We start from the raw sequence: 11,506 nt of genomic DNA, 5'->3' as shown, positions 1-11,506 counted from the left end.
GCCTTGAGTTTTGCTGCGGGAACATGAGCAAAGGCGAAAATCCGATTAGGACGTTTCGGCTTCGACGGGACGTGATGACGTGTGCGATGTCACGTTACCGGAAGTCAGCCACTCTGCCTGCCAATCATTAAGCTTGTTGGTTCCTCCTCCTTTTCCTCGGCGGCACAACTTTTTATTCGGATCCCTGAAGACAACATGGACTTCATAAGCGACCGAGATGTGCAAAAGGTGAGCAATGCAATCATTAGCGTCATAATTCCCCAAAGGTTCGACGTCACTTTCTGTGGTTGAGTGTGATTATGTAATCAGTTTGCAGGCGCAGCCAATCAGAGGGACGCTTGCGTTCTGGAAGTACTTTATGCCCCCGTTTATGCACGGTAGCAAAAATGCCTGAACTGCTGATCTGTTTTCAATTAACAAATGAAAACACACAGATGCACTCGGGGGGATAGCAAATATTATTACACGCACGACTTTATTTAATCAAATAATCACAAGATAAAAAAATTAAAAAAAAAGCAAAATATAATCTACTGTATTTAGATATTTTTTTTTTAATAGAAATTAAAAATAAAATAAAAGTTGAACTGATATTTATATTAAAATACACCAAATAAATTAGATACAGGGACAGAAAATGCAAATATTTGTTTCAATAAATTAAGATTTTTTTTTTATCCAAATAAATAAATGGTCAGTTGTACAAAATAAACCGTTTATTTTAAACACTGCTGAAATAAATGAACACAAACAAACCTAAAAATATATATATATTTTTAAATCTAACTTATTGGGTTGTTGAAGCAGTTGAGTATGATGATAGCCATAGAACAGAAAATATTTTTCATGCAAAATGGTGATCAGAGTTTAAAAGCTCCTCAAAATGTGAAAAGTGAAATGGCAGGTTGCGAAACCACGTTGCGGTGTCCTGTGATGTCCGGCAGTACACGGAGGACGGCTACGTGGTCCTGGACGAGCTGCTGACGGCCGACGAGTCCGACGAGCTTCGTCAGAGGATGTCGGAGATCGTGGAGGCGATGGACGTGCCGGCGCACTGCCGTACCACCTTCTCCACGTGCCACCACGAGCAGCTCAAAAAGCAGGTGCTGGGAAGTAATCAAGTACAAATACTTAGTTACTGGATTTTTCAGGTATATGAGTTTTTTTGTTGTTTTTTTACATACGTGTCGGATTTCTGTTGCATGCCTTCCTTGGCGGCACACTTTGCAGATGCAGGTATGTGCCCCCTGCCACTGGTTGCTAGGTAGAATTCGTAAGGGCAGAGCCGGGAAAAGTCAGCAGTAACAAAAGCTAAGGATAAAAAAAAAAAGTTTTATTTGCATTCAATTCACAACTAAATCATATTGTAATTTTTCTTTGCTGTAAAATCGCTTTTAGTTGCTGACCAAACCCCATGTCGCTTATTTGATTCACATCACTTGTTGCCAGGCAGAATTGGCAGGTCACAATCATTTGTGCTGCAAAGGATAATTTGCTTCTTCTTTTTTTTTTTAAAGCACCATGTTCACAATTATATTTTTGTTTTCATTACTGCACCATCTACTGGATGCTCTACTTATTATTATTATTTGTTGTTGTTTTTTGCATTACTTGTTGCTAGGCAGAATTTGTGGGTCACAATCATTTGTGCCCCAAAGGGGCAAGAAATTATGCATTTTTTATGAAACAGTCCAGTCAGCTGTTGTCCTCTTGACCCGCAGGGAAACGCCGACTATTTCATCACCAGCGGAGATAAAATCCGCTTTTTCTTCGAAAAGGGAGTTTTTGACGACAAAGGTCAGTTGGCGCATTTATTGGCTCATCGCCAGCTCGAGTGAAGTGACAGTTTTTCTTTTTTTTTGTTTTGCGCCCGCAGGAGAATTTGTGGTAGCGAAGCATCGTTCGCTGAATAAAGTGGGACACGCGCTACATGCCTACGAACCTTTGTACAGAAAAGTTACGCATTCGGCCAAAGTTCAGGTGAGAAAGCAACCAGGCCGGAGAGTTCAGTTGTGCTCAAAAAAATCCATACGGCAATACGTGCTTGCGAGCAAGCGTCAGAATCGATAATGCTGGTTAACTTTAACGAGGCAGTTAAAGCAAGGTTGCTTGCGCAGGAACTTCAGCCTCTGAAGTTTCGCTGATGCACTCGCAGCAGGAAATAGCGTACTTATTAACAAAAAAAAAAAAAAAATGTACGTGTGAAGTCTGTTTTAAAAATAGCCAATCTTGCTAAGAAAAATTAAAACAGGAAAAATAAACATTTATTTACTTATAAACTAAACGTACCAATTTTTCTACATTTTGTTTAAAAACAAACTAGAATGTATTACATGGGAAAAAAAATGCAATTATTTCCCCATCCATTTCAAATAGGCACATTTTAGAGCTGTAATTGTAATACTTTGATCTTTTTACTCCTACGGGCTCATTCATACATTTTCACGGTGTGTCTGTGAAAGCGTGAAAGTGAACGCGTGCCGTGACGCTTGCTAAACCAGAAGAGCTGCTAACAAAAACATTTTTGCAATCCAGCGTAATGGACATATCGTTTAGGTATCCTGCACAAATGACTGGTACACTAAAAATTCATGTAAAATATTGGGATATGTATCGCCTTGAAGATCACGTATCGGGATACATACAGTATGTATCGCGATACGCATCGTATGGGGAGGTTACCCAGCCCAGTTACATGCCACTGAAATGCTCTCATACGCACAAGTCACATTTATTTACTCCCATACGCAATTGAAACATTTTTACTGTATATACACAAGTAAAGCATTGAGGTTATTATAGTTAGTAAAAACTAACCAATAAACTAAATTTTTGGAATAATAAAAACTGCTAAAAACTAACAAATTTGCTCTAAAAACGGATTTAAAACTAACTGTATCCCTCCCAAAAAATCAAAACAAAATGAAAACCTTTTTTTAAATCCAAAACTATTATAACCCTAATGAAGTGAGTGATTTTTTTCCCACTTACATACACAATTGGGGAGAAAAAAATTGTTGGTTGTAAAAACATTCGCTCAACTTGTGAATGTGATGTGTGAGAAATTGTGTGAGAGGTCATCCTGAGTTATGCCCCCTGAAGGCCTCTCACACATTCACGTGAGCCGAACTTACGCATTTTGTCGTTCTCCTCTCAGGGAATCGCCAGGAAGCTTGGCCTTATTCATCCCGTCATCCTGCAGAGCATGTACATCTTCAAGGTCAACCAACACAACGTGCACGTTGCTTTTTTTTAATTTTTTTAATTTTTAATTTTTTTCTTTTTCTTTTTCTTTAAAGAGCTCAGTATTGTTCATTCGGAAATGTCATCATCATTGCTCTTTATTTATTTATTTATTTTATTTTTTATTTTTTTTTTGCACGTTGCACGTTGCTAACGCTATCAACTTGTTTTTTTTATTATGAGAGTGGCCGACCCGGCAGCTCTCCACATTCCAATCTGGCACTATTTTGTTTTTTTTGACATGATTTCTTTTTTTCTCCCTTCTAGCAACCGGGGATTGGCGGAGAAGGTTAGAACAAAAGTGACATAGTTCCAAAGGAAGGCACAATTGTGATTTCATCCAAACAATATTTGCGATGTGCCACCCAGTGACGCCCCACCAGGACGCCACCTTCCTGTACACGGAGCCCCTGGGGAGGGTGATGGGTCTGTGGGTGGCCTTGGAGGACGCCACCGTCGGCAACGGCTGCCTGCGCTTCCTGCCGGCCTCGCACGACCGTAAGTCGTCATTGGGCGCGAGTGTTCACTTCATCGACGAAAACTCAACAAAAATCGTTTGCTCGACACATTTTTCACCAGACTAAAAACTCCATTAATAAACAATGATTGGGACTAAATCCGTCGACTCATGAAGACGAGGCGAAAATGTACTTCACTTCATAAAAACTGGACTAAAATCTGTGGACATTTTAAAAACAAAATCTGTGGACATTTTAAAAACATTTTAAAAACAAAAAATTTAAAAAAAATTAAAAACTAAGATCTGTGGACATTTTAAAAACAAAACGAGACAAAAAAATGAAATGATTTTGTGAAATCTTGTCTCTGCTCATCGGTCACTGTGACTGTCATGTGACACGTGACACGCCCCCTTTGAAATCTGCAGCTAAGCGAGTGCAACGTGGATTCACGGTGAAAGGTAAAAAAAAAAAGAAGTAAATTATAGTTACAAAGTAACACTAATCCAACGGCGGCTATAACGTTCCAACAATAATGCTGATTCATTCCGACCGCTAACTAATGATAGCTAATTGACTAGCTTGTAGCTTGTAGCTAGCCACTTGCCTGATTTACTGTAATTGTGTCAAGTTGTTGTTCATCAAAAAGAGGAGAGAAAATTGGACGTGAAATAGTTTTAGAACATGATCTGAAAACTAGATGATGTTTTATTGGACTAAAATAAAGACTAAAATGCTAGATTTATTGTCGACTAAAACTGGAGTAAATATGATGAAAACTAACAAGCAGGATTGAAACTGAGACTAGATTGAAAAAATGCCTGATCAAAGTCACACTATTAGGCACACCGTCGCAATCTAATGTTTTCCCTCTCGACCCCCCCCCGCGCAGGCGGCGTGACTCGGCGGATGGTGAGGACGCCGCCGGGCACCTTCCCGCTCACGGACTTCATCGGGACGGAGCGGGACTGCGACGGCGACAAGTTTGTGCCAGTAGAAGTTAAAAAAGGTTCAGTGAAACTTATTTCAAGATATATTGTGATGAACATTCACGTTTCAAGCAAGTCGTTAGTTGTATTTGTGCCATAAATCCTAAAAGGTAAAAAGTTGGGAATTATGAACAGTTCCAAACCGCAATCAGTGTTGGCATAAAATCTTCAGGCGTAGCAAAATCCTACTTGAAAAGCTGCGGTGGTTAATGTGAGGCACTTTAAAATGATTGTTGACAATAATATGTTATATGTGAACTTACTCTTCGAAACAGGACATTCTGATTAATATTACATTTGTGGAATATGAGTTATGAAGCAAAATGCGGCCATTTTATTAAGATGACGTCAATGTCGCTCAGGCAACGGCCAATCACAGCTCACCTGTTTTCTGAAGCTGCGCTGTGATTGGTTGTTACCCGAGACTGTGAGCATCTTCAGTCGACAGCAAGTGGCAAAATGGCCGCCCCCTTAGATGGATAAAAACTGCTGGATTTTGCTGCTTAACTCATATTCCACTCATGTCATATTAATCAGAATGTCATGTTTGGACTCGTGAAGTCACATCGAACATATTATTGTCCCAAAAAATTGGGGGGATTTGACTTCAATGGCGGCAGTCACATCACCGTTTCGGAGGGTGTGCACACTTGTGCAAATGCATGATCTCCATTGTTTAGTTTTACTTCCACCTCTCATAAAGTTAACAAGCTTGAGCTCATATATCTTTTTTTTTTTTTTTTTAATGACCTGTAGGTGGCGTGGTGCTGATTCACGGCCAAGTGGTGCACCGCAGCGCCGAGAACGCGTCGGCGGACTCGCGCCACGTGTACACGTTCCATCTCATGGACGCGCACCGCACCCGCTGGAGTCCGGACAACTGGTCAGACGCGCGCGCACACACTTTGGATTTTCTTTGGACTTTTGTTCCATTTGTTCGTTTTTACAGCAAGTTTCGTCGTTTGGATTTTGTTCATAACATGCTTTGTTTCGTTCATTTATAATTTGTTGTTTTTAATACATGCCGTGTTTTGTCAAGTGCAAGATTAAAATAGATGAGGATGAAAATCTTGGGAGAATTTTCTGGGGGAGGAGCATCAACGTTTGATTTTCATAATTCCTTCCTAACGACGCATTCTCATCCTCATTTTTTTTCTTTTAGGCTGCAGCCCACTGAAGAACTTCCTTTCCCGCCGCTTTACACCAAATGAGCCACCGGAAGACGGTTTGTTCCTTGCGATGATCAAAACCGTTTTATTCACAAAGAATGTCGATCATTACGACACACAAAAAAAGATGAATTGTGAACACAAGTGATGTTTGTGCGTGTACTTTAATTGTCATGATTATTGTCAAAACAGGACATTTGCATTAATCGTTTATTTTTCTTTTACACAAATGGAGGCGAATTCGATTCAATAAAGTTGACCTCTGTCAATCGCACATCGTGATATTTTTGCCCATGCAATGTGACACAGATAACAAAAATGCAGGGACATGCTCATACCGTATATTTGAAGGAATCATCATCAATAGGGATTGTTTGGAGTAAAAAAAATAATAATAATCATCGGAGGTCCCATCAAACCCGCAAAAAGCAAAAATGACGTCTACTTTCCTTTCATATGACAAGATTGACGTTGAAATTGATTAAATACTCATCATTTAAAGAAAAAAAAAATACAGATCATTTGACATTCTTTAAAAAAAAAGTTCTGGATAATGTCTACTTTTCTTTCACATGTAATATGGCAAGAAGAAATAAAAATGCAAAGTGATGCTCACATGTTCAAAACCAACCAAAAATAAACATCAAAGTGCTTTCAGAAAATAATTGAAGACGAACCATCAAATGTGCAAAACAAACAAAAGTGACATGAATTATTATTATTATTATTTTATTTTTTTCTAAAAAAAAAATAAAATAAAAAATAAAGTGACATGAATTAAATGCAGGGAACATCTTCATGTTAGAATTGAGGATTTGGAGGAAAATAAAAAAACGAGCTAACAATGACCCCCCCCCCCCCCCCCCCCAACATCTCACTTGAAAGTGAAATCAGCCTTTCCTCGCCATGCAGTCATCTTCATCTACAACTAACTACCGCTACGCGCCGCCGTCGTGGCATCAGCACGACTTTTAAGACGATTGAGAAGAAAGCGTGTGAATAAATAACAAAGAAGCGTAATCATGAACTACTCACCAAATTTGGGAAATGCTGCGACATTTCACAAGGAAACTAAAATGTCCTGAAAACCTTCACAGGTCAACCGATGAAAAAGTTAGAGGGGGAAGTTGACGTGTTTTTTTTTTTTTTTGCAACCGTTTTATTCTGACGCAATTATGTACCGTGTAATTCGATCACTTTGGACAGTTTGTCATCTATTTGCATCCGTTTTTGTTTTCTCTGCTGCCTTGTTGGCATTACAAAGCTGTTGTTTAATTTGCTTATTTGTAAATGTTTGGGGGAACCTATCCTTCATTATTCACTAAAAAAAACGAACCTTATTTGCGTCATTGTTTGCGCATCAGGCCTCGTCAAAAATAAATAGTGCTGTGCCACCATCTTGTTTTTTGAGATTTTGGCTACTCCCATTTCACGCTGTATTATTATTATTATTATTATATAACAGTTAGAGTTCATTTTATTTTCATGAATTTCAATCCCAGGGACGTATTTTTTTTAATGACTTTTAAGAATCCAGACATGCAATCCTTGGTACCTCTTTGTATTTTTTCTATTTCAGTGGTGGTGCGAAAATGGCAGGCACTTAAAACATATTAAAAAAAATTTTTTTTAGTTAACTGGATGGATTCACAAGATTTCAACTTCCTCGCCCCACAAAATCCATTAATTGCAATTTAGTATGTGAGGAACTTCGTGTGGTAATTCTCAGATACGGCTCTGAGTGTGTTGGTACACAGATGCCCTCTAGTGGTAAACAAAAGAATCGCTGCTGAGTACAATTGCGTTCTATTGAACGTTTTAAAAGCTGTTTTTAATGAAATTATTTATGTGTAATATATGTTAATTGACTCATTATTTAGATACTTTTAAAAATAATGTTAACCTTTCATCAAGGTTGAAACGGTGCATCATGTCGCAATGACTTGCGATATATGAAATAGACGTTTTGAAAATAAAATGGCCGTCTTGTGTTTGTTTTGACTTCAAGTGCATTTTAGTTTCATTCTGAAATCTCAACTTAAAGCGTCACATACCTAACTTTGTCTGAGTAGTTGATGTCAAATAATGTTCTTCAAGGCGATTTGTTGGCATGACAACGGGCGCCGTTTTTTTTTTGCGCACATCGACGCGATTCCGTCGCGCCGACTTGCCGTGTTTCGCGCCGTTCGCGGTCAGCCGATGGCGGTCCGCCGCTCGTCAGAGCGTGAGCAGGATGAGCAGGTAGAGCGGCAGCAGCAGGTTGTCGATCTGCGAGGTGTACGCCTCCAGCATGGCCACCAGCGCCACCGAGCCCAGGATCCACGAGTAGGCGCCGTTGAGGTCGACGCTCACGTCGAAAATGAGCAGCACGGCCACGCCGACGATCTGCGCCAACACCGACGTGGCCGTGCCCTCCATGGTCTTCTTGGTGCCCGGCCATCGGATCTCGCCCAGCGTGCTTCCGAACACCGCCGCCGCCGTGTCGCCCACCCCCACCGCCAGCACGCCGGCGTAGGGCACCAAGCCGCCCGCCCCGGGGAGCGTCCCCTTGGGCGCGCAGGCCCCCGGGAAGAGCCAGACGGGCAGCGCCATGCCCAGCAGGAGGTAGACATGGGTGAGGATGAGCGGGCCCGAGTCGCGCTCATCCAGGAACAAGGTGAGCATCTGGCGCAGGGGTCGGCCGAGCGGCTTGATCCGGAAGTAGCGCACGTACTCCAGGAAGAGGAAGACGGCCAGGCAGCCGGCGGACGCCACGTGCAGCAGCTGGCGCTCGTACAGGAGCCCCGGCACGAAAGTGGCCACCACGATGACGTGGAAGTACTTGCGCACCAGCGTGGACGCCTGGTGCTTTTTGGAGCCGGCGCGGCGCTGGTAGTTCTGGTGCAGTACCACGCAGGTGGCGGCCAAGCACAGCGCCGCCCAGTACGCCACCAATCCCAGCCGGCGCCGGTTGAATGTGACAAAGTCCCACAACCACGTGACGGGATGGCGCCCGATGAAGAGGGAGAGCCACGGCATGAGGATGCCCAGGCCCAGCACGGCAGTCAGGGTGTGGAAGAAGAGCGACGACACCCACGTCTCCGACTCCATGAAGCAGAAGAGCAGCGCGAAGACCACGCCCAGCAGCAGCGAGCCCACCACCAGCACGGCCAGCAGGTAGTGGACGGCGTCGTCCCCCTTGGCCTCGGCCCAGCTCAGCGAGCGCTTAATGAGCTGGTTGACCACCAGGCTGATGCCGCCCACCACCAGCAGGGCCTCGCCGGGCGTGAAGCAGCGCGGCAGCAGGTACAGCACGATGAGGCTGAGGTACACGAAGATCAGCAGCACCTCCAGGACCTCGATCACCTCCGACACCGTCAGGGTCTGCTTGGCGGTGTACAAAATGGCGCTGGCCGAGAGGCCGGCCACCACGCAGGTGTTGGTGGGCACCGGCCTGGTGATGCCCAGCGCGATCAGAGACAGGAAGAGCGCCAGGACCATGCCGCTCACCGTCACCACCATGGTGAAGCGCTCCAGGTGGACGCTGCCCGCCGCCGCGCACTTGGCCCGCAGAACCAGACCCAGAAGCGGCATCACCATGGAGGCCGAGACGATGCCGCTGTTGGCGGCGGGGCGGAACTGGAAGACGGCGCCGCCCGACTTCAGCAGGCGGTCCCACTTGTGCTGCACGTAGAAGGCCTGGATGAGCAGGGCCACGGCGCACCACGAGTGCTGGTTCCACAGCGCCGCGTGGACGCACAGGACCACCGCCGACACCACCGCCGACTCCACCACCGCCGGGTTGACGTGCGCGGTCATCGCTGCCGGGAGGCCGGCCGGGCGGGATCAACGAAGGCCGCCGCCTGTCACTTCTTCATTTGCACCACGGCTCGCTCTGGAAACAGTGGGGTTGGAAGTTAAAACGCGGGTGTCAAACTCAAGGCCCGGGGGCCCAGATCCGACACCACGCATCACTGCATGTGGCCCACGTAAACAAATCAAATGAATACAAAAATTAAATGTCGGTTAATATTGATTTTCTATTATAACCAAATGATGACGCGCAACTGCATGCAAGTATTAAATATGGGGTCGCCATCCTCGCATTCTACATGAGTATCTGTGATTTTGAGTGTGTATGGCTTCAAAAGGCGGGGCCAGTGCCAATGACTCAAAGATATCATTAGTCCGTGTGGGAAAAATGACCCCTGCTCCAACCTTTTGTTGATAATCAAATTATTCAAGTGATTCAGATTAATCATTGGAGCCAAGACGACGATTTCATGTTTCTTGCAAAAAAATTTTTTTAATGTGTGTTTGAAGACATTTAACACACAAAAAAAAATCGCTGGGGAGTATTTGAAGTATATTTTTATTTTACTTATTGCGGGGAGGGGATTACTGTATACTGAATATTGGAATTTAGGATGTAAATGTAGGCCGGCAGAGAAGGCCTTGCTGGCCATGACTGCTCACCGCTGTGGAAATCACAGCTTCCTGGGTGAACCTTCACACACAGTCACATTTACACGCACGCGCGCGTTCTTTGCACGATAACCGCTTGTTCCCGTGGGGGTTGCAAGTCGGACTTTTACCCCGGTAAGATTGATGAACTGTTATTAATGCGCTATATTCAGCAATTACGACACACACACACAAAAAAACAAGCATGTTCCCCCTGGTTTATTGATTAGGAATCAGTTCGGTTTTCAGCGATGCTGCAGGCTGCAAAACAGGACACACCAGACTGCGTTATCATCAACGCTACACTGGAAATGTTAAACATCTAAATAATCGTCTTAACCACCGAGGATGCACAGAAACATACAGAATTATACGTACCGGGTTATTGTGTTGTCATGTGGACTAAGCAAGTGGGAGGGCGTCTTACTTTCTTCCCTTTGTCAGATATCGTTCGTCTCCCAGCCAGTAGGAGGCCGCCATGTTTTGACAGCCGGGTCACGTGGTACCCCCACGGTCCATTGTTTCGTTGTATTTATTTATTTATTTAAATTATTTTAACTCTCTGTAATTGCCGATTGAGTAAATAATAGTAATACAGTAGTAATAAATATGCCACAAGTAAAATAATAATAAGGACCGGTATGATTTTAACGTATCCCTGTCCACAAGATGGCGGCAGTACAACTTCTGAAGACTTTTTTTTTTTTACGTCCACGAACTCTTTTGCAAAATTTTATTTTTAGATGACATGATTAGATGTAAATTATGTGCAATAATATTTGTAAATAATTAAGTGCATTAAAAAGTTAAATATAATGACAAGTACTGGTGACGTTATCATATTGCTGTCCACAAGATGGCGGTCAAGCAATTTCAACATGACAACGAGTAAGTTGAGCGTCAGCGTGACGTCATGCCGTACCAGCCAATTGTAGCGCAGAGTCGAAGATGGCGGAATCGACGATGAGTTTCAGGTATGCAATGAGCCGCAAACTTTCCTCGTTCGTTTCACACGCTTTTTTGAAAGTTGTAAAAATAAAACAAAGCGTCATTCGTGCAGCAGTTATTTGCTCACCAGTCTGCATTTTGATAGGATATTTCCCCGTTCGGCCTGCGGCGTTGCCAGCTTTTCACGGCTCTTAGCGCCACGCTAACTTAGCATAGCAACAGTGCTAACGGTTGAACCGTTTGAATGGCTCGGCGG

At 43.5% G+C, this 11,506-nt stretch overlaps 3 protein-coding genes across 5 annotated transcripts in view; 2 read left to right on the top strand and 1 right to left on the bottom strand.

Annotated features, from left to right (window-relative positions):
• Window positions 1-88: 88 nt before the first annotated feature.
• On the top strand, window positions 89-6,133 carry phyhd1 (phytanoyl-CoA dioxygenase domain containing 1). Of its 2 annotated transcripts, none has more exons than XM_086095864.1 (10): window positions 89-228; window positions 945-1,103; window positions 1,722-1,797; window positions 1,877-1,980; window positions 3,158-3,220; window positions 3,511-3,532; window positions 3,613-3,741; window positions 4,594-4,710; window positions 5,447-5,573; window positions 5,853-6,133. In XM_086095864.1, the coding sequence occupies exons 1-10, from the start codon at window positions 196-198 to the stop codon at window positions 5,899-5,901; spliced, it is 879 nt and encodes a 292-aa protein (XP_085951990.1). In that variant the 5' UTR covers window positions 89-195; the 3' UTR covers window positions 5,902-6,133. The 2 variants fall into 2 exon arrangements, with proteins under 2 accessions (XP_085951990.1, XP_085951991.1); XM_086095865.1 differs by having other exon boundaries at window positions 115-228; window positions 894-1,103.
• Window positions 6,134-6,994: 861 nt separating this feature from the next.
• On the bottom strand, window positions 6,995-10,780 carry dolk (dolichol kinase). The gene is made up of 2 exons (XM_086095920.1): window positions 10,681-10,780; window positions 6,995-9,733 (listed from the first exon to the last, which is right to left on the bottom strand). Exon 2 carries the CDS (start codon window positions 9,655-9,657, stop codon window positions 8,077-8,079), a length of 1,581 nt encoding a protein of 526 aa, XP_085952046.1. The 5' UTR covers window positions 9,658-9,733; window positions 10,681-10,780; the 3' UTR covers window positions 6,995-8,076.
• Window positions 10,781-11,203: 423 nt separating this feature from the next.
• nup188 (nucleoporin 188) overlaps window positions 11,204-11,506 on the top strand; it is a 23,896-nt gene continuing 23,593 nt past the window's right edge. For both annotated transcript variants that reach the window (XM_086096111.1, XM_086096110.1), the window contains exon 1: window positions 11,204-11,276. In XM_086096111.1, the coding sequence (XP_085952237.1) occupies window positions 11,251-11,276 (26 nt within the window). In that variant the 5' untranslated portion in view covers window positions 11,204-11,250. The remainder of the gene's footprint in view (window positions 11,277-11,506) is intronic.

This window comes from Leptonotus elevatus, chromosome 15 (genome assembly GCF_054856555.1).
Source record: "Leptonotus elevatus isolate MCC_2025b chromosome 15, RoL_Lele_1.0, whole genome shotgun sequence".
Taxonomy (NCBI): domain Eukaryota; kingdom Metazoa; phylum Chordata; class Actinopteri; order Syngnathiformes; family Syngnathidae; genus Leptonotus; species Leptonotus elevatus.
The sequence above is the reverse complement of the archived record's forward strand: the minus strand, read 5'-3'. Positions and strand labels throughout refer to the sequence as shown.